This window comes from Oncorhynchus keta, chromosome 22 (assembly GCF_023373465.1).
Source record: "Oncorhynchus keta strain PuntledgeMale-10-30-2019 chromosome 22, Oket_V2, whole genome shotgun sequence".
Lineage (NCBI taxonomy): Eukaryota > Metazoa > Chordata > Actinopteri > Salmoniformes > Salmonidae > Oncorhynchus > Oncorhynchus keta.
In genome coordinates, this window is record NC_068442.1 from 40824567 (window position 1) to 40851749 (window position 27183).

Sequence of the window (27183 nt, forward strand, 5' to 3'; positions counted from 1 at the left end):
TGTTAGTCTTTGTGGATGGTTTGTCCCCTGACAAATCAACTGTAAATTTCTGTGTTCCTCAAGGCTCCGTTTTAGGATCACTATTGTTTTCTCTCTATTTTACCTCTTGGTGATGTCATCCGGAAACAGTGTTAACTTTCACTGCTATGTGGATGACACACAGCTGTACATTTCAATGAAACATGGTGAAGCCCCAAAATTGCCCTCCCTGGAAGCCTTTGTGTCAGACATAAGGAAGTGGATGGCAGCAAATGTTATACTTTTAAACTCGGACAAAACAGAGATGCTTGTTCTAGGTCCCAAGAAACAAAGAGATATTCTGTTGAATCTGACAATGTTGATGGTTGTACAGTCGTCTCAATTAAAACTGTGAAGGACCTCGGCATTACTCTGGACCCTGATCTCTCTTTTGACGAACATATCAAGACTGTTTCAAGGACAGCTTTTTTCCATCTACCTAATATTGCAAAAATCTTAAACTTTCTGTCTAAAAATAATGCAGAAAAATGTATCCATGCTTTCGTCACTTCTAGGTTAGACTACTGCAATGCTCTACTTTCCGGCTACCCGGATAAAGCACTAAATAAACTTCAGTTAGTGCTAAACACGGCTGCTAGAATCTTGACTGGAACCCAAAAATGTGATCATGTTACTCCAGTGCTAGCCTCTCTACACTAGCTTCCTGTTAAGGCAAGGGCTGATTTCAAGGTTTTACTGCTAACCTACAAAGCATTACATGGGCTTGCGCCTGCCTATCTTTCCGATTTGGTCCTGCCATACATACCTACACGTACGCTACGGTCACAAGACTCAGGCCTCCTTACTGTCCCTAGTATTTCAAAGCAAACAGCAGGGCATTCTCCAAAAGTGCTAAATTTTTATGGAATGGTCTGCCTATCCATGTGAGAGACGCAGACTCGGTCTCGACCTTTAAGTATTTATTGATTTTTAAATTTGTTATTACCTGTATTTAACTAGGCAAGTCAGTTAAGAACAAATTTTTATTTTCAATGACGGGCTAGGAACAGTGGGTTAACTGCATGTTCAGGGGCAGAACAACAGATTTGTACCTTGTCAGCTCGGGGGTTTGAAATTGCAACCCTCCGGTTACTAGTCGAACGCTCTAACCACTAGGCTACCCTGCCGCCCCAAGACATCTCTTCAGTAGGTCCTATGATTGAGTGTAGTCTGGCCCAGGAGTGTGAAGGTGAACGGAAAGGCACTTGAGCAACGAACTGCCCCTGCTGTCTCTGCCTGGCCGGTTCCCCTCTCTCCACTGGGATTCTCTGCCTCTAACCCTATTACAAGGGCTGAGTCACTGACGTGATCTTCCTGTCCGGGTTGGCGTTCCCCTTTGGTTGTGCCGTGGGGGAGATCTTTGTGGGCTATACTCGGCCTTGTCTCAGGATGTTAAGTTGGTGGTTGAAAATATCCCTCTAGTGGTGACCCTGCTCGTCATCTATGAACATTTGAACATCTTGGCCATGTTCTATTATAATCTCCACCCGGCACAGCCAGAAGAGGACTGGCCACCCCTCACAGCCTGGTTCCTCTCTAGGTTTCTTCCCAGGTTCTGGCCTTTCTAGGGAGTTTTTCCTAGCCACCGTGCTTCCACACCTGCATTGCTTGCTGTTTGGGGTTTTAGGCTGGGTTTCTGAACAGCACTTTGTGACATCAGCTGATGTAAGAAAGTCTTTCTTTATAAATACATTTGATTGATTGATTGAATTTAAATAAATACATTTGTCCCTATGCATTTTAAATGACTGGGAATAGAGATACAGTGCATTCTGAATGTATTCACACCCCTTCACTTTATCTACACTTTGTTACGCTAGAGCCTTATTCTGAAATGGAAACAAAAATAAAAAATCCTAATCAATCTACCCAAAATACCCCATAATGACAAAGTGAAAACAGACTCGAAATTGAGCTCAGGTGCATCCTGTTTCCATTGATCATCCTTGAGATGGAGTCCACCTGTGGTGAATTCAATTGATTGGACATGATTTGGAAAGGCACACACCTGTCTATGTAAGGTCCCACAGTTGAATCAGAGATTAAACCAAGCTATGTGGTCAAAATAATTGTCCGAAGAGCTTTGAGACAGGATTGTGTCGAGGCACAGATCTGGGAAAGGGTAAACAAATACATTCTGCTGCATTGAAGGTCCCCAAGAACACAGTGGCCTCCATCATTCTTAAATGGAAGAAGTCTGAAACCACCAAGACTCTTCCTGGCCAAACTGAGCAGTCGGGGGAGAAGGGCCTTGGTCAGGGAGGTGACCAAAAACCCGATGGTCACTCTGACAGCTCCACAGTTCCTCTGTGGAGATGGGAGAACTTTCCAAAAGGACAACCATCTCCGCCACACATCAGTAAAAGGCACATGACAGCCCGCTTGGACTCTCAGATCATGAGAAACAAGATTCTCTGGTCTGATGAAACCACTCTGGTGTGAATTCCAAGCGTCACATCTAGGAAACCAGGCATCACACATGGCCAATACCATCCCTACGGTGACGCATGTTTTCAGTGGCAGGGACTGGGAGACTAGTCAGGCTGAAGGGAAAGATGAACCAATCAAAGTACAGAGTTCATTGATGAAAACCTGCTCCAGAGCACTCAGGACCTCAGATTGGCACGAAGGTTCACCTTCCAACAGGACAATGACCCTAAGCACACAGCCAAGTCAACACAGGAGTGGCTTTGGGACAAGCTTCTGAATGTCCTTGTGGTCCAGCCAGAGCCAAGACTTGAAACCGATCGAAGATCTCTGGAGACACGTGAAAATAGCTGTGCAGCGACGCTCTCCATCCAACCCGACAGAGCTTGAGAGGATCTGTAGAGAAGAATGGAAGAAACTCTCCCAATACAGGGCTGCCAAGCTTGTAGCATCATACCAAAGAAAACAAAGTACTGAGTAAAGGGTCTGAATACTTATGTAAATGTGATATTTCCGTTTTTTTAGTTGTAGTACATTTGCAAAAATAAAAAACATGTTTTTGCTTTGTTATTATGGGGTACTGTGCGTCGATTGATGAGGGGGAAAAAACTATTTAAGCAATTTTTGAATAAGGCTGTAACGTAACAAAATGTGTGAAGGGGTCAGGATACTTTCCAAAAACATCAGTTGGTCACAGATACCTTAAAAGGTAGGGGTGTGGATCAGAAAACCAGTCAGTATATGGTGTGACCATTTGCCTCATGTAGCACAACACATCTCCTTTGCATAGGATTGATGTTGTCCCACTCCTCTTCAATGGCTGTGTGAAGTTACTGTATATTGGCAGGAACTGGAACACGCTGTCGATCCAGAGCATCCCAAATGGGTGAGGGTGAGTGAGTCTGGTGAGTATGCAGGCCCAGTGGCGACCCGTCATTCAGGGCAGGAGGGGCAGCCATGGAAAAATCTGGAGCGTAGGGGTTGGTCATGTTCTCTAGTTGTGCCATGCTTGGCTCAGTGTTCTGTCACTCATGGGGACACTACGTCATACAAAATCTATGGGGGGTAGCTCAAATTCAAGCCTCTTGGGTTCTGCCATAGAGTTACATTAGAAGTACCCATCCAAGATCATTGGCCACAAATAAAATGACATCAATACACATATGTACCGTAGCTCTCATTGGACTGATAATCTTACTAGCAAGCTAGACAAGCAGTCATCGTCATGAATCAAGTCGACAATCTACTGGCAAATCCTTTTCAATCCTTGTCATATGAAGATAAATAATGAAAATAAATACACATTAAACATATCGTTGCTCATTGGCCATAGAAGATGGTGCCGGAGGGGATGGCTGCCGTTTTATGGGCTCTTAACCAACTGTGCTATTTTGTGTGTTTTCTCATGTTTGTAACTTATTTTGTACATAATGTTGCTGCTACCGTCTCTTATGACCGAAAAGAGCTTCTGGACATCAGAACAGCAATTGCTCACCGTGAACTGGACAAATCATTTTTCTTTAATGAGTCGGGCGAGAGGGATTTACTCCAGACACCCGACAAGACACTCGTCGTCCCCGTCAATCGCATGAGAAAAAGACAGAAATATCGAGGAAGGAGATAGGGGTGCCTTGTAAGGATCCGGCAATGAGTGGCTAATCTGCCTTTGCCATCGGTACTATTGGCCATTGTACAATCACTGGATAATAAAGTGAACGAACTACAAGCACGTATATCCTACCAACGGGACATTAAAACCTGTAATATCTTATTTTTCACAGTCGTGGCTGAACGACAACATGAATAACATATTAGCTGGCGGGTTATACACTGTAACGGCAGGATAGAACAGCAGCCTCTGGAAAGACAAGGGGTGGCGGTCTATATATATTTGTAAACAACAGCAGGTGCACAATTTCTAAGGACGTCTCAAGGCTTTGCTCGACTGAGGTAGAGTATCTCATGATAAACTGTAGACCACACTATCTACCAAGAGAGTTTTCATCTATATTCTTCGTAGCTGTCTATTTATCATCACAAACCGATGCTGGCACTAAGACCGCACTCAATGAGGTGTATGCGGCCATAAGCAAACAGGAAACCGGTCATCCAGAGGCGGTGCTCCTAGTGGCCGGGTATTTTAATGCAGGGAAACTTATATAAATTTGTCATTTCTACCAGCATGTTAAATGTGCAACTAGAGGAGAAAAGCTCTCCCTCGCCCCCCATTTGGCAAATCTGACAATAATTTTATCCTCCTGATTCCTGCTTACAAGCTAAAACTAAACCAGGATGCACCAGTGACTCAGTCAATAAAAAACTGGTCAGATGAAGCAGATGCTACAAATACCTAGGTGTCTGGTTAGACCGTAAACTCTCCTTCCACTCACATAAAACATCTCCAATCCAAAGTTAAATCTATAATTGGCTTCCTATTTCGCAACAAAGCATCCTTCACTCATGCTGCCACACATACACTCGTAAAACTGACCATCTTACCGATCCTCAACTTTGGCGATGTCATTTACAAAATAGCCTCCAACACTCTACTCAACAAATTGGATGCAGTCTATCACAGTGCCATCCATTTTGTCACCAAAGCCCCATACACTATCCACCTCTGCAACCTGTACACTCTCGTTGGCTGGCCCTCGCTTCATACTCGTCGCCAAACCAACTGGCTCCAGGTCATCTACAAGACCCTGCTAGGTAAAGTCCCGCCTTATCTCTGCTCGCTGGTCACCATAGCTGCACCCACCCGTAGCTCACGTTCCAGCAGGTACAGTGGGGAGAACAAGTATTTGATACACTGCCGATTTTGCAGGTTTTCCTACTTACAAAGCATGTAGAGGTCTGTAATTTTTATCATAGGTACACTTCAACTGTGAGAGACGGAATCTAAAACAAAAATCCAGAAAATCACATTGTATGATTTTTAAGTAATTCATTTGCATTTCATTGCATGAGTATTTGATCACCTACCAACCAGTAAGAATTCCAGCTCTCACAGACCGGTTAGTTTTTCTTTAAGAAACCCTCCTGTTCTCCACTCATTACCTGTATTAACTGCACCTGTTTGAACTTGTTACCTGTATAAAAGATACCTGTCCACACACTCAATCAAACAGACTCCAACCTCTCCACATGGCCAAGACCAAACAGCTGTGTAAGGACATCAGGGATAAAATTGTAGACCTGCACAAGGCTGGGATGGGCTACAGGACAATAGGCAAGCAGCTTGGTGAGAAGGCAACAACTGTTGGCGCAATTATTAGAAAATGGAAGAAGCTCAAGATGACGGTCTGATGAGACAAAAATAGAGCTTTTTGGTCTAAACTCCACTCGCCGTGTTTGTAGGAGGAAGAAGGATGAGTACAACTCCAAGAACACTATCCCAAACGTGAAGCATGGAGGTGGAAGCATCATTCTTTGGGGATGCTTTTCTGCAAAGGGGACAGGACGACTGCACCGTATTGAGGGGAGGATAGATGGGGCCATGTATGGCGAGATCTTGGCCAACACCCTCCTCCCCTCAGTAAGAGCATTGAAGATGGGTCGTGGCTGGGTCTTCCAGCATGACAATGACCCGAAACACACAGCCAGGGCAACTAAGGAGTGGCTCCGTAAGAAGCATCTCAAGGTCCTGGAATGCCCTAGCCAGTCTCCAGACCTGAACCCAATAGAAAATCTTTGGAGGGAGCTGAAAGTCCGTATTGCCCAGCAACAGCGCCGAAACCTGAAGGATCTGGAGAAGGTCTGTATGGAGGAGTGGGCCAAAATCGCTGCTGCAGTGTGTGCAAACCTGGTCAAGAACTACAGGAAACGTATGATCTCTGTAATTAAAAACAAAGGTTTCTGTACCAAATATTAAGTTCTGCTTTTCAGATGTATCAAATAATTATGTCATGCAATAAAATGCAAATTAATTACTTAAAAATCATACAATGTGATTTTCTGGATTTTTGTTTTAGATTCCGTCTCACAGTTGAAGTGTACCTATGATAAAAAATGACAGACCTCTACATGCTTGTTAAGTAGGAAAACCTGCAAAATCAGCAGTGTATGAAATACTTGCTCTCCCCACTGTATCTACAGTACTAAATCCACATGTCCATGCATGTGTTTGTGCCAATGTTTTGTGGTGCTTCAGTCTGTTCCATAAGGTGCTTTTTTTTTATAGCTGTTTTTTTACTGCTTGCATCAGTTACTTGATGCAGAATAGAGCCATGACTACATGGAACTCTATGTAGTACTGTGTGCCTCCCATAGTCTGTTCTGGACTTGGGAACTGACTTTGCACACAATCATCAGAATAGAAAGGAGTGGGAGGCCCCGGAGCACAACTGAGCAAGAAGACAAGTACATTATTGTCTAGTTTGAGAAACAGAAGCCTCACAAGTCCTCAACTGGCAGCTTCATTAACTAGTACCCGCAAAACACCAGTCTCAAAGTCAACAGTGAAGAGGCGACTCTGGGATGCCTGTCTTCAAGGCAGAGTTGCAAAGAAAAAGACATCTCAGACTGGCCAATAAAAATAAAAGATGAAGATGGGCAAAAGAACAGACACTGGACTCTGCCTAGAAGGCCAGCATCCCGGAGTCCTCTTCACTGTTGACTTTGAGACTGGCGTTTAATCAGTTTATTGATGTGCCACACCTGTCAGGTGGATGGTATATCAAAAGGAAACATGCTTATTAACAGGGATGTAAACTCATTTAAATTAACAAGCTTTTAGTATACATGGAACATTTCTGGGATTTTTTATTTCAAGCTTATGAAACCAACACTTTTACATGTTGTGTTTATATTTTTGTTCATTGTAGCTAGTTGATCAGAGAGTGACTAGACAACAGATTCTGAAAACAACTTTAATCTACAGATATACACACACATTAATGACTCGTTTCATACACCCATATGTACAGTTTTTACACAGCAAACACTTCAGTAGCAATCATTTTGTGGTTCATGCTCTGTTCATCAATACGCTGGTGATGACTTCCGATTAGCATGTACATGTTAACCAGAGAAAGGTTATCTTTTATCAAATTGTTGCACCATGAGAACAGACGGCAGCTTTTCTTGAGGAACACTCATTGGTAGAACGTATCATTCGTACCAGGACTTGAGTACTATTGAGCTTTAAAAGTTATGAAGACACCCAGAGCAACATGATGACAGCATTACTTATGTCAATGATAATTATGAGTAAGACGTGACGACAAAGTTATTTTTTAAACAAACCAACAAATGTAATATTTGGCAAACCGATCAAGTGGCTTAATTACTATTGATTGGTTGTCTTTTTAATAAATACTTGGAAACACAGCAGGTTAAAAACATTAACATAGGCGGAGGTACTGTGAGAATCTGTGGTTGGTCGAACAATTCACTCTCCTTAGTCACAGTGGTATTCAGTGGTGTGGAGTGGACATTACAGTAGTTCTTGGCTCCATTCCTTCTCAGCCAGGGAAGTAAGCGGACGACAGAGGGTGCAGGCCAGGCTTGGCTGGTGGTGGCCTTGGAACATCTAGAGACAAATGGGGGGAATGAAGTGGTATGACAGACAAAATCTGAATCTTAATTCAGCAAGGTTACTGACAATGTGCAAGACAATAGCTGTGTTCGAATACTCATACTAAATGCACTATTTGTGATGTTAATTGAGGATATAGTATGCTTATTGGTCATAATATAGATGTAGTATGCCAAAAGTTCCCAGCTGTCGTACTAAATTCGCCAAAATATTAAGTATACATGCAGAGGACACCATTTCTGTACTTTAGGGCCCATACTGCAATTCAGGAAATAGGCGTGGCTTCACATGTTCAGGTTTTAAGAAAATGGCGGAAAATATGCACCCATACAACGAGAGCGGATACAAATGCATTGCTTGAACTAATTATGACAATGTTAAACAATGTAAAAAGTAATGATTTTTCAAATAAGTTACCTTACATGTTATGTTGGCTGACAATTTGTTAGTTACGCTGTCCTTACGAACCACATAGCTTATCATTACAACCGTATGCACCTGTATGTAAGCTAATGTTAGTTGGCTAATAATACAGCAAACTTGACAGTATGTTAAGTATAAGCTAACTACCCAATGTGCATTTACTTGATTAATCCTGTCATTCTTAGCTAAATGGTATCGTCGTTGTGCGTTCAACGGACATTCTGCTGCTTTCGTAAATTCGCTCTGGCTATTTACTCCGATTTCAGAGCACTCTCGTCTGATTGTACCAGAGCGCCGAATAATGGATTTACGAGCGAATGTGTCCGGTGTCAGTAAAAGTCGGCAAAAAGCGTAATTAAATTGTTCCCAGAAGTACAGTCACCAACTTTCTGGATAATAAACTGCCTAACCGGCTCTGCTAGGGCGAGTAAAATGGTCAGTGGTCTCATTTGTGTCTGGAAGTAGCTAGCCAACATCAGCTTGGGTGCTTGACTGCCGCTGTAAAGTCAGAACGCTCAAATCAACCCTATTCCTCGGCGGAGCATCCAGTGTGCGCTCCATAAATTCAATCTGGAGGATAGAATTAACAACACACCCAAAGTTGTAAACTGTCTAACTAGTAATTTGTAACAAGAGGTTGCATAGCAACAGCATCAACTTCCGGTAGACCGGCAAAGAGCTAGTACGCTCAACTGAAAGGATACTGTTCGTTTACAGTATACTAAAAATGAACTAATAGTATGTAGTGTACAGTATGTTAGTATGGTTATTCGAACACAGCGAATGTGTATCATTTTAAAGAAGCAGAACAAACTCACTGGGTTTAGTTGAATCAATTTGGTTTCAATGTAATTTGTCAACGTATTATGACATGGAATCTGTAAAGTACATTGGATTATTAAAAATAAAAAAAATCAATGCAAACTGTTGAGTGAAATTTCAACCACAGGATTAAGTCAAAATTGTAACCAATTTAACAGACAAACCTTGTATAAAATATGTTGAATTTGTACCTTTGAAATGGACCTTCAACGTTATGCACAGTGTACAAAACAGTAAGAACACCTGCTCTTTCCATGAGACTGACCAGGTGAGAACTAAGGTCACTTGTATAAATTCACTTAAATCAATGTAGTTGTGGCCAAAAGTTGAGAATGACAAATATACATTTTCAAAGTCTGCTGCCTCAGTTTGTATGATGGCAATTTGCATATACTCCAGAATGTTATGAAGTGATCAGATGAATTGCAATTAATTGCAAAGTCCCGCTTTGCCATGCAAATGAACTGAATCCACCAAAAACATTTCCACTGCATTTCAGCCCTGCCACAAAAGGACCAGCTGACACGTCAGTGATTCTCGTTAAGACAGGTGTGAGTGTTGACGAGGACAAGGCTGGAGATCACTCTGTCATGTTGATTGAGTTTGAATAACAGACTGAAAGCTTCAAAAAGGAGGGTGATGCTTGGAATCATTGTTCTTCCTCTGTCAACCATGGTTACCTGCAAGGAAACACGTGCCGTCATCATTGCTTTGCACAAAAAGGACTTCACAGGCAAGGATATTGCTGCCAGTAAGATTGCAGCTAAATCAACCATTTATCAGATCATCAAGAACTTCAAGGAGAGCGGGTCAATTGTTCTGAAGAAGGCTTCAGGGCGCCCAAGAAAGTCCAGCAAGTGCCAGGACCGTCTCTTAAAGTTGATTCAGCTGCGGGATCGGGGCACCACCAGTACAGAGCTTGCTCAGGAATGGCAGTAAGCAGGTGTGAGTGCATCTGCACGCAAAGTGAGGCGAAGACTTTTGGAGGGTGGCCTGGTGTCAAGAAGGGCAGCAAAGAAGCCACTTCTCTCCAGGAAAACAATCAGGGACAGACTGATATTCTATTCTGCACAAGGTACAGGGATTGGACTGCTGAGGACTGGGGTAAAGTCATTTTCTCTGACGAATCCCCTTTCCAATTGTTTGGGGCATCCAGAAAAAAGCTTGTCCGGGGAAGACAAGGTCAGCGCTACCATCAGTTCTGTGTCATGCCAACAGTAAAGCATCTTGAGACAATTCATGTGTGGAGTTGCTTCTCAGGCAAGGGAGTGGGCTCACTCACAATTTTGCCAAAGAACACGGCCATGAATAAAGAATGGTACCAACACATCCTCCGAGAGCAACTTCTCCCAACCATCCAGGAACAGTTTGGTGACGAACAATGCATTTTCCAACATGATGGAGCACCTTGCCAGAAGGCAAAAGTGATAACTAAGTGGCTCTGGGAACAAAACATCAATATTTTGGGTCCATGGCCCTAGACAAAACCCCACAAATTCTGACAAATTCCAAGCATTGATTATGCAAGAATGGGCTGCCATCAGTCAGGATGTGGCCCAGAAGTTAATTGACAATATGCCAGGGTGGATTGCAGAGGTCTTGGAAAAAGAAGGTTCAACAATGCAAATATTTACTCTTTGCATCAACTTTGTGTAATTGTCAATAAAAGCCTTTAACACTTATGAAATGCTTATAATTATACTTCAGTATTCCAAAGTAACACCTGATAAAAATATCTAAAGACACTGAAGCAGCAAACTTTATGGAAATTAATATTTGTGTCATTCTCAAAACTTTTGGCCACGACTGCACAAGGGGAGGAGACAGGTTAAAGAAGGATTTTTAAGCCTTGAGACAAGGATTGTGTATGTGTGCCATTCAAAGGGTGAATGAGCAACAAGTGCCTTTGAACAGGATATGGTAGTAGGTGCCAGGTGCACCGATTTGATGAGGTCAAGAACTGCAACGCTGCTGGGTTTTTCCACTCCAAACAGTTTCCCATGTGTATCAAGAATGGTCCACCACCCAAAGGACATCTAGCCAACTTGACAACTGTGGGAAGCATTGGAGTCAACATGGGCCTGCATCCCCGTGGAATGCTTGACAACTCAATATTAGGAATGTGTTCCTAATGTGTTGTACACTAAGTGGAAACTTCACTATCTAAAAAATGTATTCAAATGTACAGGCTGGGCAGCCCCTCCTACTGATTTAGTCTCCCATCCAAGGCAATTTTTAAAAATCACCTTTCTCCCCAATTTTGTGATATCCAATTCGTAGTTAAAGTCTTGTCCCATCGCTGCAACTCCCGTACAGAGAGGCAAAGGTCGAGAGCCATGCGTCCTCCGAAACACGCCCCTTCCAAGCCGCACTGCTTCTTGACACACTGCTCGCTTTACCCGGAAGCCAGCCGCACCAATGTGTCGGAGAAAACACTGTACAATAGGCGACTGTGTCAGCGTGCATGCGCCCGGCCCGCCACAGGAATCGCTAGAGCACGATGGGACAAGGATATCCCGGCCAGCCAAACCCTTCCCTAATCCAGACGACGCTGGGCCAATTGTGTGAACCCGGATCTGTAGTGACAATGCAGTGCCTTAGACCGCAGTCATGGAATCAGGCAGGACTCCTATCAGCAATACAAGGTTTATTTGAGCAATTGCAAGGATGATCTCCCTGTCAGGATGAACCCGGATAGGATCTTGACTATTTACAAGTCCCTCCGTCTTTATATACTCCACCAACACAAAAAGCTTCTTATCCCTCAAAGAGGGAGGCAAGCCTACAAAAGAGATACATAAGGGTAATTAGTTATACTCCCTTAAAGCATTCAAACAAACAAAAACAGGTTCTAACCAGTTCTTACAGCCTGTGTGTCTTAAGATAGGGGAGTGATGATCTTTAGAGCCTAAACAGACAGGAGAAGAATTCAACCTGGATGGCTTTCAGTGTCACAGAGATAAGGAACAAATCACTGGGTGTATGACGAGGTTACTGGACAGCTGTGGGAAATGACCAGTGACTAACAAAGTGTTTGCAGTCACAACAGCATTAGACTAATAAAATCATTTTGCTCCAACACTTTGTCACAGACTACTACTAATGTGCCATCATGAGAATGATTAATTACTAAATATATTTATTGTTCCTATCGAAGTCATTCCAAAGGTTAGGTTTAATAACAGAGCAAATTAAATGCAACCATACTTTAGAAGTCATATATAAATCAATGATAGTATTTAGGCCTATATAGCATTTACAAAGTCATCCTCCACTAGTTTCAATTCAACCCCAGGTTTAACCAAAAGAATAGACAATGCATATAGGCCTAGGGTTTCAAGCTTTGGTTGATTTTAAAACAAAAATCTAAGTTAAAGATTCGTAATAAATCAAACTTGATTTAAATCTGATTAGATTAAGTCCTATTCTTTATCTTGGATTTTTGGTTGAGATGGAGACGTGAATCCAACATATCAATTATTTATTTGTAGACAAACTGGATATTAAATTGCGCTTGAAGGTCCACCTGGACCACTGAATAAGTCTGGCTTTAATTCCAGTTCGTCTTCAAATAAATAATATGTTGGCTTCACGCCTCCATCTCAACCAAAAATCAAAGTTAAAGAATATGACTAAATCAAACTTTAAATAAAGTTGGATTTTATTTAGCACTGTTCTTTAACTTTGAAGTCCGTGTCAAAAGATACAAATCCTTCAAAAGTTGATGCGTTGACAACAAAACATTTCAATATCACTTTTGCAATAGCATATTAACATTGCAGGGCGCCAAAGCCAAATTCAAAACAACAGAAATCTCATAATTAAAATTCCTCAACCATACAAGTATTTTACAGCATTTTAAAGATACACTTCTCATTAATCCAACCACCGTGTCCGTTTTCAAAAAGGCTTTTCGCCGAAAGTAGAACATATCATTATGTTAGGTCAGCAACTAGTCACAGAAAGCAGTCAGCCATTTTCCAACCAAAGAGGCGTCACAAGAAGCAGAAATATAGATAGTGATTAATTCTAACCTTTGACAATCTTCATCAGATGACACTCCCAGGACTCAATGTTACACAATACATGTATGTTTTGTTAGATCAAGTTCCTATTTATATCCAAAAACCTCAGATTACATTGGAGCCATGAAATGCTTCCAATTTCCAGAGAAATTGCCACATCAAATAACAGAAATACTCATAAACTTTGATGAAAGATGCATGTTTTACACAGAATTAAAGATAAACTTGTTCTTAATGTAACCTCTGTCAGATTTCAAAAAAGCTTTACGGCAAAAGCACAATATTCAATAATCTGAGAACAGCGTTCAGCCACAGAAGCAAGCCATACAGTTACCCGTCAAATTGTAGAGTCAACAAAAGTCATAAATAGCATTATAAATCTTCACTTACCTTTGCTGATCTTCGTCGGAATGCACACCCAGGACTCCCACAATAAATGTTTGTTTTGTTCGATTACGTCCATATTTATGTCCAAATACGGTCTTTTTATAATAAATCTTCAATAATATTCCAACCGGACAATAGCGTATTCATTACAGAGGAAAAAGAAGGAACGGCGTGCCCGCGTGACTGCGCAGTAAACAACTGATTGGCCTCAGCCTAGTCCACTTATTGAAACAGCTGTTATTCGACACCCTTCCACAATAGACGCCTCAAACAACTTTCTAAAGGCTGTTGACATCTGCTGGAAGCCTTGGGAAGTGCAATCTGGCCCCATAGACACAGTATATTGTATAGGCGATCACTTAAATGAAACTACAAACCTCAGATTTCCAACTTCCTGGTTGGATTCGTCTCAGGTTTTTCGCATGTCATATGAGTTCTGTTATACTCACAGACATCATTCAAACAGTTTTAGAAACTTCAGTGTTTTCTATCCAATACTACTAATAATATGCATATATTAGCATCTGGGACAGAGTAGCAGGCAGTTTACTCTGGGCACCTTATTCATCCAAGCTACTCAATACTGCTCCCCTGTCACCAAGAAGTTAAGAGGCATGTAGAGTGAACTTCCCCTCATAAACTGGCATCACTCAAACAAATAACCCCCAGTGTCTACAAAGCAGGTATGGATGTGGTCTTACCTTTGTTGAGGTGCATGCCAGACAACAGACCACGGAGGGGAATGCTGTCGTCTCGCTTCTCAAAGTACTTGGACTCCAACCCTGCAGGCTCGCCACTACAAGTTCAAAAAAGAGAAAGAAGAATAAGACCGTTATGAAGATGGGGAAAAAGGCAGTCTGAATGGAAGGCCCAGAGAATAAAGTAGATGGTCTTGGGCTCTTGCTGATGGTGATGGACCATCCATAAACCGGAGCTATTTTCATGCAACAGTGAGCAGAGAAAACATTTCTGAACACTTCCAAGTTAATTCTGATGCTGAAAGCACACAACGTAACAGAGAGCTGGACTCACTTCTCTTTGTTGGAGGGCTGAGGGGGATGCTGTGCTGTGGGGCTCCCATCCCTCACATCCACAGGAGACATGCCGGGCTTGGTACTCATCGGGTTAAACTGGACCTGCAATTCAGTCCAGGTCAACAAAAAAAGTCTGAATTCAAGCAAACCCCCAAATACAGCTGAAACGAGTTAGAAATACAACAAAATTGAGTTCAAGCTGCCTTATCCCACACCTCATAGAATTATTGGTTCTTCCAAGATTAAATTATAGTCGACGTAAGGAATTGTTATCCATACCTACATCCATACCTGCTTTAGGTAAATCATCCAGGTTGCTATTCATGATGTGGCCCAAATTCAAGGCTGTGTCATTGCAAAACCACACCCATTTCAACACACTTCTAAATATAGCATGCAAGTTTAATTAGAATTTCAGCGTAACAAAGGAGAAAAAATGAGCCTGCCTTGGCTCCAGGGCCCTGGTTGTGTAGTGAGAAGACGGAGCGGCTGGACAGAGGGAGTTTGGAGTTCAGCGTGGACGTGATGGGGTAGCCCTGTCCGGCCGAGGAGGGAAACGCTCGGCTGTCCAGCTGAAAACAAAGTCAAACACACGTGACTTGAGCTGATCTGATTGTGTGCACTTTGCTGGTCAAATTGTAAAAGGTAGACTTGACAATATGATGTCATCATTCACAACATTGCGAACCTTGCAGATAGAAATACCATGAATAGAGCTGACATGATTCCTTGTTATACATAACAAGTTTATTCATATATCTGAATATTCCAAAACTGTGTGTCCTGCCGCCTGCGTAACGCATCCCTGCTAACAGAAAACAATCCAATTTAAAATCTGCCAAATGCCAACAGCAGCAGATCGTCTTAGCAGATTCGATTTTTATTGACGTCTATAAGCAGGAAGTTTCCCTGCCTGTGTATGATGTCATATGGCAGAGTCTGCCTTTAAGACGCATACATAACTCAAATTAACTTTAAAATCGACACATGTATATAAAACTGCAATTAAAAACACAAAACACGATACCCACTGCAACTAAAACATATCAAACCAATATCTTAACGTGTACTATGACATGTTTAGTGCTTACCATGTGAGATGCACCGCCCATCCTCTGTCCAGTTGAGGCTGAGAGAGTTGAAGGAGTCTCAAACGTTCCAAGGATCTCCGGCTTCCTGGATAACTGGTTCTCATTCAGCTGTTTGTTCAGCCACATTATAACTGAAGGATAAGACAAATCCATTGATGCAGGGGAAGACTAAATGAATACAAACAGTAGGTCATTTGATAACAGCCAAGGTTAAGCGCAAAATCATGTAGTTGTATTTTTTGTGAAACATTTCTTTAAATGACCATCCATACCATTCTCGTTTGTTTTCAGCACCTCCCTGCTTTCATCTAATTTCTGAACCGTCTCCTCCAACTGCTCCTTCAATTTCGACACCTACAGTGGAAGTTACAACCAATAAGATCAATCCAAACTTGACACCCAATAATTATGTCAGCGCCCACTACTCCTCAGAACTTTGTTTGCGCTTGTGCGCGCACACACACACACACACACACTTTCGGCAGCCATTTCTGACCATTTTTGTTATTCTCAGATTTGCATTTAAGGTAGTGGACACTCTGTAATGGAAACACACACCTCCTCGTCTCTATGCTTGAGCTGCTGCTGAGTGTCCTGCAGGTCTCGCTGGGCTTTGTGCAGCCTCTCCTGGGTCTCCTGAAGCACCTTCTCCTGAGACACCATCACAGTGTTCTTCACCTTGATCTTCCCCACCAGGCCCCTCAGCTCTCCCTGCAGCTTCTTGATGATGCCATTGGCCTAGGAAGTCAACACGAGGTAGTGTCAAGACGGTACTTCACCCCCACGCTCAATGTGTTCTTTCTCAAAGGGGATGTGATCAGACCCAAGACAAAATTGCTATCAATATTTAGACTCAAATAAGTACATGAATGGACAAGGACTTGTGGATTTGAACTTGACTGGATTGAGTCTATGACCATGTATTTTCAGACCATGACAAGCATAACAAAAAGCCATGACTGGAAATGTAAGTAACCCACCTTTATGAGTTCCTCAGACAGGGATTTCACTGTGGCTTCCAGTTTTCCCATTTGGAGTTGTTTGCTTTCGGCATTTCCTTCAACTGATTTCTACACACAAACACAGAATGTCACATGTTGTATAGCACACTGTATTACATATACAACTAATATAAGGACAGGACATGAGACTGGAGTAGAAATTAACGTTGGCATTGTTTAATGCATTTCACAGGAAGAACATTCCAAGCATTTCAACGTAGGTAAGCAAGGGAGGGTTACAAGTGCCCTAAAGGGACAAAACTAGAATATCAATACACAACATATTCCTCCCCCTTTACCTTTGATGACTCATAAGGAAAAAGTAAATATTCACTGTTTTGCCTTGTTTTCTTTTTAATATAAGTTATCTTGATGTAAATAAATGAACTTTTCAGAATAGCCTTTTCTAAACTAGGGATAGAGGGTAGACTGCCTCAGTCCCCAGACTTAAGCCAGGGGTCTATTCTGCTCCAATGTCGGAGGTTAGTCTGAACTAAATAGTCAACCTATCAGGGGGTCGTCTTTCTCTTGCAGGGTAATTACGACGTACAGGTGAGTCTACAGTCACATTATCTCTGAGTCTGAGTGGTGATGGTGTATGCCCAGACCGTGGTGCAACAGTACCCTGAGTAGGCACACTGGCTGGTTCAGGTGAGTCTAGAGTACTTTCCACATTTGTAGGTTGCTGCAATGGATGTTCAGGTGATAGCTCATAGTCATGGTAGGTCTCCAGTAGCTGATCTTGGTTTGTCACTTGACATGAGTCATCTCTGAGGTTGGTTCCTGGCAACAGTTGATCCACGTGTCTCCTCCAGATTATGTTTTCTGGTGTGTGAACTGTGTAGGACATAGGCCCTGTTTGTGCAACCACTGTGGCTGGTATCCACTTTGGACCTTTGCAGTAGTTCTGAGCAAGAATCCTCTCCAGCTATGAAGCTTTTGTCTTTTGCTTTGCTCCGTCTCTCCACCTGTGCTCTCTGTACAACCCGTCTTGTCTTTGGAGGTCGAGTCACGTGCGAAGCCGTCTTTTCATCATGGGTGCCACGTTGGTTGTAGGGTGGGGAGTGTTTCTGTACGTTAAAACCTGTTTGGGATAGGGGGCAGCATTTTCACATTTGGATGAAAAGCGCGCCCAGAGTAAACTGCCTGCTACTCAGTCCCAGTTGCTAATATATGCATATTAGTAGTAGATTTGGATAGAAAACACTCACGTTTCTAAAACTGTTCGAATTATGTCTGCGAGTATAACAGAACTCATATGGCAGGCAAAAACCTGAGAAAAATTCAACCAGGAAGTGGGAAATCTGAGGTTTGAAGTTTTTCAAAGCTTGGCCTATTGAAAACAGTGTATATGGCATGTAATTGCACTTCCTAAGGCTTCCACTAGATGTCAACCGTCTTTAGAGGGCTCTTTGAGTCAGTGGCAGAGTGCCACGAGCATGTGATGCGCGGTGATGTGAGAGGTAGCTCTCGTTCCATTGCTTTTCTACAGACAAAGGAATTCTCCGGTTGGAACATTATTGAAGATTTATCTAAAAAACATCCTAAAGATTGATTCTACACATCGTTTGACATGTTTCTACAGACTGTAACGGAACTGTTGGACTTTGTCTGGACCTTGTGCCTCATGAAGATGGATTACTGGGTGGAACACATTAACAACAAGGAGGAATTTGGACATAAATGATGAACTTTATCAAACAAATCAAACATTTATTGTGGAACTGGGATTCCTGAGAGTGCATTCTGATGAAGATCAAAGGTAAGTGAATATTTATAATGCCATTTCTGACTCCAACATGGCGGATATCTCTTTGGCTTGATTTGTCGTCTGAGCGCTGTACTCAGATTATTGCATGGTGTGCTTTTTCCGTGAAGTTTTTTAAAATCTGACACAGCAGTTGCATTAAGGAGAAATCTCTATAATTCTGTGAATAACACATGTATCTTTTATCAATGTTTATTATGAGTATTTCTGGAAATTGATGTGGCTCTCTGCAAAATCAGATGTTTTGGAAGAAAAACATTACTGAACGTAACGCGCCAATAATGTAAACAGATTTTTGGATATAAATATGCACTTTATTGAACAAAACATACATGTATTGTGTAACATGTCATATGAGTGTCATCTGATGAAGATCAAAGGTTAGTGATTCATTTTATCGATATTTCTGCTTTTGGCTGGGAAAATGGCTGTGTGTGTTTTTGTGACTTGGCTCTGACCTAACAATCATATGTTGTGCTTTCGCTGTAAAGCCTTTTTGAAATCGGACACGATGGGTAGATTAACAAGAAGTTTCTTTCAGTTGGTGTATTGCACTTGTTAATGTGTAAAAGTTACATATTTCAAAATAATATTTTGGAATATCGCACGGTGCCTTTTCAGCGGAATGTTGTCGAGGGGTGCCGCTAGCCATAAGAAGTTTTAACAAGAAGGTGTTTAGACACCTATTAAGGGAGCCGTTCTCGTGATGATTTTAAAGCCTGCTTCATCGCTTGGACAAACCTTTCAGCGAGGCCGTTCGTAGCAGGGTGATACGGCGCTGACTTGATGTGCTGAATTCCATTTCCGGAACTCTTCAGACACCAGTTGGGGGCCATTATCACTAACGAGTTGCGTCGGCAAGCCGAAGAGACTGAAGATTGACCGTAGCTCTTCGTTGGTTCTCTCCGCTGAGATGCTCTTCATCACTGTGACCTCAGGCCATTTGCTGTGTGCGTCAACTACGACTAAGAAAATTACGATCCTCCAGTGGGCCTGCATAGTCTATGTGGACTCGCTGCCAATGCCCCTCTGGGAAGTCCCATGGGTGTAGTGGCGCTAGCTGAGGAATGTTCCTCATCTTTTGATATGCAGAACATGACTTGACGTTGTCTTCGATAGCTGCGTCCAGACCTGGCCACCAAAAGTAGCTGCGTGCAATCTCCTTCATTCGCACTATGCCACAGTGCACTTCTCAGTGGTGGCGGTATGATGACTCGAAAACCCCATAGCAAGCATCCAAACTGAACTGTGAGCTTGTTAATCCTCACTGGGTAAGGTTGTAGGCTGTCTGACATCTCCTTTTCCACGAGTGACAATGTCCACAACCTCAGACATCACTGGATCAGTGTGGGAGAACTTTTTCCACTTGGACAGATGTAACTAGGGCGTTCGTCATTTCCTTGAAGTAGAAGATTTCAGCTTGGGAGTGCTTAGTGTGTGTGACAGGTAAGGGTAGCCTTGAGAGGCCATCTGCATTGCAGTGCTGCTCAGACCTTCTGTACTTGATATCGTACTGGTGAGAAGATAACAATAACGCCCATCGCTGCATGCGGCTGGCTGCAAGCAACGGAATGCCGGTGTGGGGACCAAAGATGGAGGTGAGGGGTCTATGGTCAGTCAGCAGCGTGAATCGTCGGCCAAACAGAAACTGATGAAATTTCTTAACTCCAAACACAATTGCGAGTGCTTCACGCTCTATCTGTGCATAATTGCTCTCTGCTTTACTTAAGGTCCTTGATGCGAAAGCAATTGGCCTTTCTTCACCTGATGGCATGATGTGTGACACAACCACACCAACACCATAAGGCGATGCATCACATGCCAACTGTAATGGCAAGTTGGGGTTGAAGTGGGTTAGGGCCTCTGACTGAGCTACGGCTGTTTTCACTTTCTTGAAGGCCTCCTCACATCGGTCTGTGCACTTCCACTGTTTGGTTTAATTCAAAGGTTCATGCAGTGGCTTTAACATGTTAGCTAGGTTTGGCACAAACTTTGCGTAGTATGTCAGTAGTCCTAAGAATGATCTCAGCTGACTCACGTTCTGTGGGGATGGAGCTTCCGTCAACGGCCTTCACCTTCGATGGCGCCTTGTGGAGCCCCGAACTGTTGATGACGTGGCCCAGGTACTCAACAGAGGGCCGGAAAAACTTGCATTCGTCCAACCGGACCCTCAGACCGTACTCCTCCAATCTCTGTAGTGTAGCGTTTAGGTTTCTCAGGTGCTCCTGCTCGTCTTTGCCGGTGATGAGTAGATCATCGAAGTAACATTGGACCCCAGTGAGCCCACTCAGTATCGGGTCCATAGCTCTATGAAAAGGAAGCCTCCAGTACCTGTACAGTCCTTTGTGAGTCATTATGATCAACAGTTCTTGTGACTCTTGGTCCACATGCATCTGTAGATAGACTTATGTCAGGCCTATCTTACTGAATTTTTGTCCTCCAGCTAAACCAGAAAAGAGGTAGTCAATGAGGGGTAGTGGATATTTTTCAGCAGTCAAGACTGGGTTAATGGTGACTTAGAAATCACCACAGAGTCTTGAGTGAGCCATATTTTTTTATGACTGGAACAACAGGTGTAGCCCATTCACTAACATTCACTGGATCCAATACTCCACTCTCGACTAGTCTGTTTAGCTCAATTTCAACTTTAGGTTTTATGGCGTATGGGACAGGTCTAGCTTTGAAGAATTTTGGCTTGCCGTTTGGTTTAACTGTTATGTCCTTCATACTGCCAAGTTCTTCTTTGAACACATCCGCATGTTTCCTCAATATCCCTTGTAGGTTTGTGTCCTCTTTTGTAACCATGTGAATTTCCTGCCAGTTTAGTTTGATCTTTACCAGCCATGTGCATCCAAGCAATGCTGGATGGTTGCCTTTCACAATGTAGAGTGGTAGCTTTACCTTCTGTTTGTTGAGCTCCACTGTAACAATCACGCTTCCTCTCACTGAAGCAATCTCATTGGTGTATGTTTTCAGTGTCATCTCTGTGGGCTGTAGTGTGAGGTGATGTAGTTTCTCCTTGTATACAGCCTCAGACAGCAAAGATATGGCTGCTCCAGTGTCCACTTGCATCCGTACTGCGTTTCCATCCAGTAGCGGTGTCACCCAGTACCCGTATCATTGTGTGAAATGGACAAAACATGCAAAGATTCTTCCCCTTCAAACAAGGTATCACTTTGTTCATCCTCCGTGTGCTCCATTTTATGCACTTTCTTTTTGTACTTCCTGAAGTCGCTTTTCCTTTGTTCAGTACTTTTGTTTTTACATGCACGTTCGATGTGACCCTTTTTTCCACAACTTCTGCAGTCTAAGTCATTGCACCAACACTCCTCTGCTTGGTGACCTGGTTTCCCACAGCGATAGCTTGTCTTTCCACCTCCTGCCTTGATTTTTAACCACGTAGACACCTTATGCACTTTGGTTGATGCACTTAGCTGTTGTGCGTCTTTATTTGCCATTTCCATTGACGTACTCACTTCTATTGCTCTCTGCAATGTTAAATTACTCTGTCATAAGGCGTTTCTGAATTGCCTCGCTGCGCATGCCACACACTAACCTATCACGTATAGTATCACTCATTGATCTCCCAAATTCACAGTGTTCATTCAGATAACTGTTTAAATACAGCCACAAACTGAGTGATTCCCCCTCTTGATTTCTCTTATGAAACGGGAATCTCTCTGCGATTATCAGTGGTTTGGGAGAATAATGTCATTTTAAGGTAGCCACAATTTCATCATATGATTTATCACCAGGTTTTTCAGGCGTTACTTGGCTGCGCAGTAGATTGAATGTTTTTCCTCCCAAAACAGTCAAAAATATTGGCACAACGACTTCTGCTTTAATTCCATTTGCCTACACAAAGTACTCAAAAACGTTCTGTGTAAGAACTCCATTGTTCCATAGATTCATCAAATGTTCCTATTTTCGGTTTATTTTTCTTTCTCACACTTTTCAGACGGTCCCTTACACCAGACCCTTTTTTCCCTTTTTTTTTAACTCAAGCTGACTTCACTTTCTCCCGCAGCGAAACTGTTCCTATCCCTCGAGGCTCTCGTTGCCGTGACATCAAAGGCTAGCTAGCATCACTCAGTAGAGTGCTCCACGTTTTGTTTGAGTCTTTCTACAGCGAAAAAAATAAATAACGAATTTAACTCAGAATTTCTGCCGAAGATGAGCACAAACGTGAAAACGTTTCTTCCCCGTCCCCAGTTGTTGTATAGCACACTGTATACAACTAATATAAGGACAGGACATGTGAAGGAAACAGAAATTAACGTTGGCATTGTATAATGCATTTCACAGGAAGAACATTCAACGTAGGTAAGCAAGGGGGGGGGGGGTTACAGGTGCCCTAAAGGGACAAAACTAGAATATCAATACATAACATCACAGTTTTGACATAATTCATTAATATTAATTTTAACAAAGATCCTGGCTTTTCTGACAGTATTGAGGTGGGTAAATGCTCTCCATTTGCCCAGGGGACTGACTACATACCTTTTGTTGCTGAGTGGCTTCCAGCACTTCCTTGGTGCGGAGCACAAGCTGCTCCTTATCTTTCATCTCCTGCTCCAGGACTGCCACACGTGTCTGCAGCTGGTTCACCTGACGCTCCTTCTCGTGACACTCCGTGTCCAGGGTGCCGTTCTCCCTCCGAAGAGACAGGGCCTGCTGCTTCGCTCGCTGAGACTCCTGTTCTCACATACACACTTGTCAGCAGGTTATTTAGACATTGGTGGTCAACATGGCGGCCGGCAAGATTTCAATTTCTCTATTAAATCAGGAATTCAATATGGATGTAAAACAAACAAACAAAAAAACACACATGATATGAACCGACAGATACTTATCCTAGGAGCGTTTCAGACTTAAAAATGTAAACTGTTCACAAAAGTGGCAGTTTTTATGAAATTTCCCCCACTAAATGATGGCCGCTTGCGTCCCCCCCTCACCTCTTCCAGTCCCACTAGTTTGGCTTTGAAGTCGCGGATGGTGGACTCGCTCTTGTATCTCTTCTCAGTCAGGTCCCTGTTGGAGGTCTCAAGCTCGGCCAGCCTGCTCTGCAGCTGTTGGGTGCTCTTAGTGTGGGCTCCCTCCAGCTCCCGGCGCAGCTGCTCGTTTTGCTGCTGCAGCCTGGTTTGTGTCTGCACAGGGCAAGATGATAAACACCACAAGAGAAAACCACTTCTTTTTGAGAGAAATCATATAAAATCTAGCATGAGAACTACGTTAATAGAAGTGAGCTTCTAATTTTTTCTAGCTTATAAATAGGCACATTCTTCTCTCCCCTGTCTTTGGTGTACAAGAGAAAGTAGTGTACCATGTTCTGTCAATATACATAGTAAAATAATGGTTTATTAATAAACAACTCCAAGGGGGCCCCTTTTTCTCTCCCAAATTCTGTTCCTCCGTTTATTTTCCCAGGTTTTAGATTTATTTTGTTTTTCACTCTCAAAATTACAATAGTTCATAAAGAAACAACATATGTTCTGGGTTGATGTCAATGCTTAAATCACAGAACACTTTTATGTCTGGAAGATTTTTTTGTGTGCAATTCCCCTTTAATTGTGCATCTAGCCCTTTAATTGTGCCTCTAGCGAGTGAGGAATGTGCCATCGAATGTTCTGGTCTGGTCATTTCACAGCAAAGTTTGCAAATAAATAATAGATACAAATGAAATACTTACTCATTATATAATTCTCCCAGGTAAACCTACTTTGCAGTTAACATTTAATTAAAAGGTTTTTGAGAAAGTGTTCCTGTCAACCCACAAGACCATTATCACATCAACTGGCCACTAATGGAGTGATAGACAAACGGGGGCAATATTTCTGGAAATGAATTGGCAGATAGTGTTAGGTTTGGCTTTATAAGCCAATAAATAGCGTGATAATTTCAATGTGTTGATTAGATAGTAGCTGGGAGCTTTCGGTGTCTACTTTGAAATTTGTTCATGACAGTTTTCGGTGGAACACGTGAAAATTGCATGTCATTTCAGAATTGTTTGGCGAGCTTCTCATTAGGTGGGCTGCGAGCTACTGGTAGCTCGCTATAAACCTGTTGGAGACTCCAGTCATCTCAAATAGATTTTTTTAAAAACAGTCAAGGTTTTATGGCTTCTGATAACTGGAATAGCACTTAGACGATTTCAGGCAGTTAACTAAACATCATACTTATAATACGAGAAGTTACTTGATACCTCCAAAGCGTTCTCCCGCTCTGAAGTGAGGTCCTGAGAGTGGCGGCTCGACAGAGCGCTTGTTTGGCTGGTCCACTCAGACCGAAGCTTGTCTAGCTCTCTGCTCTTCTCCGACAGAGTCTGTAAGACACGTTTATATGAAAGGTGACCTTTTTAAAAATCGGGACCCACTTAAGATGTTACTTCTCCCGCCTACATTTTTAGATGAATCAATCAATTCAGATCAACTACTGCTTTACCTGTTGTGTGTAGCTGAGCTGCCTTGAGAGATCATCTTCAGTCTTCTTCAGCCTCTGTTCCAACTGCTGCTTCTCCTCCTGACAGATCAAAATGGGGGGATAACTTAAAATACAACGAAGAAGTTTCTCAGACTTTAGTATACTGCAGTCTGTGTTGCTTCATGGAATCCCCCAAGGTCCTTCATAGGTCTGCTATCAACCATTCCCAAGACTGAGGTCACAAAGACAACTAGGGGTGGTTTCCCAGATACAGATGAATCCTACTCCAGGACCAAAACCAACCTCAATGGAAAAACTCCATCAAAATTTTTTATTTTTATTTATTTTAATTTGATCCAGGACTAGGCTAAATCTGTGTCCCCGAAACTAGTGTTTCTGAGGGAGTTACGGGAGATTCACTTACCTTCACACAGGAGAGACAAACTGCCAGGTACTTCTTGATCTCCACGTCAGTGCCATGTAGCAGCTTCAGAGACAGGTGAGTGAGGTGCTTGAATGCGTTGGTCTCCACAACATTGAGGTTGGCAGGGCTGTGGTCTAATACTGGGGATGATGGAGATGACAACTGGAGCAGAAATCTAGGGAAAGGAGAGCAAAGAGACATCACATGTCCATGATCTCAGTTAGTGGAGACATTCAACGAGCTGAGAGTCTTCTCACCTTGGATTCTCTTTGTCTTGCTCCGAGATACACTGGTTTAGCAGGTCTATAAACTTCTGAGGAAAGGACGCAAAGTCTACCAACAGGCCCTGTTGAACTTTCAAACTGATGACAGAGAAGACGTAGGATTAGTGTATGCTCATTATAGTGGGCACAATGACTGAATTGTAAGATACCTTTGAAAATCCTCTTCTGATATGGCAAGGTTGTACAGAAAATAAGGGTCGGTGTCATCTGTCAGTCTCACCAGCAGATCCTAGAATGCAAAGTTGTGTTAGTTACAGTGGCTTTGACACTAACTACTACCTTGAGGGAAGGACTGACATTTGGGAAATGCAGACGTGATAGGGAATCCCTTGAACAGGGGAAGTGCATTGTCAACTAACGTCAATCATTAAGCAGAATCCAGTCGCTAATGTTTGTGGGTCAGCCCTTGAAAACCATTAAGGCCCATGAATAGTCTAACCCATGCATGCCTCCCAGAGAGCCACCCTTTTGCAACTTTCACTTCCATTAAAAACACCCACTAACAGTTATGTGGCTGTAACGATGCATTGCTAATTAGGACTGGTGCTTCTCCAATGTGTTGTACCATGAAGTGAGTGACAGGAAACTTTTGGTGTTCAGCGGAAGTTACCCCGCCGTGGTATGATGTATTGATGAGTATCTTTATGTTGGGTATTTATGCATGCCCACAGTAGTAAGCAATGCATTTCGAGATCAATGCACTGGTTTCTGAAACACTGCTCATTCACACTATATAAAAAGAGGGAGGGTGATGATGGGAAAAGAATCTGTCTTGCAAAACACCAACCAAGGTTGTAAGTACCACTTACCCTTTTGTGGACTGGATTAGTTGTTAATTGAAGCTCAATGCCGACTCTGATATTTCCTCTCCTGTAATGTAAAGTTAGCCAGAAAGATTCAATCAATGTATTTTTAGTCGTAACATACAACTCCATTGATATATTTGTTATTATCAAGCGCCATCTGGCGAATGGCGAAGATGACATTTAACGTTACTGAACATGCTAACTTAGCTAGCTAGCAATGTAACGCGTAACACAGGTTGCTGGATAGTCTGTAGCTAGCTGATGCCCAGACACGACTATATCAAATTGATGAGCTATCTAGTTAGGCCGCAAGTGTCGATATTGCTTGATATCTAGCTAGTTACGGTAGCTAGATAACGAACGGTAACGTTAGCAATCAATCGAACTTACCTTTCTTCGCAATCTTTGCATTTGACGTGCACTTGCAATCGCTTATTGAAAAGTGTTTCTGTCATGATTGTTTCATACTCCCAAAAATGTAGTGTCTAAATTGCAAATTCCAAGGTTAGATTTGTATGGCCTTGGTTTAAAAAAAATAGTCTCTTCAATTTCGAGTTTGGCGCTTCTCTCCCGCGAATAACCGTTGGGGAAACATCCACTTGAGAAAGAGGCGACGGAAGTAACTTCGAGAAATAATGTGCGCGTTCCAGATCGTCTAAATTGCAGACGAGTGGTGGAATAGCACAATGTGCTGCTTCACTTGTTGTGATCGTTCTT

The 27183-nt window shown here is 42.6% G+C and overlaps 1 protein-coding gene across 2 annotated transcripts; it reads right to left on the bottom strand.

Annotated features, from left to right (window-relative positions):
• Positions 1-7297: 7297 nt before the first annotated feature.
• Positions 7298-27068, bottom strand: sass6 (SAS-6 centriolar assembly protein). 2 transcript variants are annotated; one of them, XM_035799052.2, is made up of 18 exons: positions 26857-27068; positions 26470-26530; positions 25810-25889; positions 25634-25738; positions 25377-25551; positions 24974-25051; positions 24735-24854; positions 23488-23679; positions 23033-23227; positions 16744-16833; positions 16322-16501; positions 16036-16117; positions 15764-15894; positions 15119-15244; positions 14671-14774; positions 14340-14434; positions 9223-9282; positions 7298-7975 (listed from the first exon to the last, which is right to left on the bottom strand). In XM_035799052.2, exons 1-17 carry the CDS (start codon positions 26919-26921, stop codon positions 9269-9271), a joined length of 1893 nt encoding a protein of 630 aa, XP_035654945.1. In that variant the 5' UTR covers positions 26922-27068; the 3' UTR covers positions 7298-7975; positions 9223-9268. The 2 variants fall into 2 exon arrangements, with proteins under 2 accessions (XP_035654945.1, XP_035654944.1); XM_035799051.2 differs by lacking the exon at positions 9223-9282.
• Between the last annotated feature and the right edge of the window lie 115 nt (positions 27069-27183).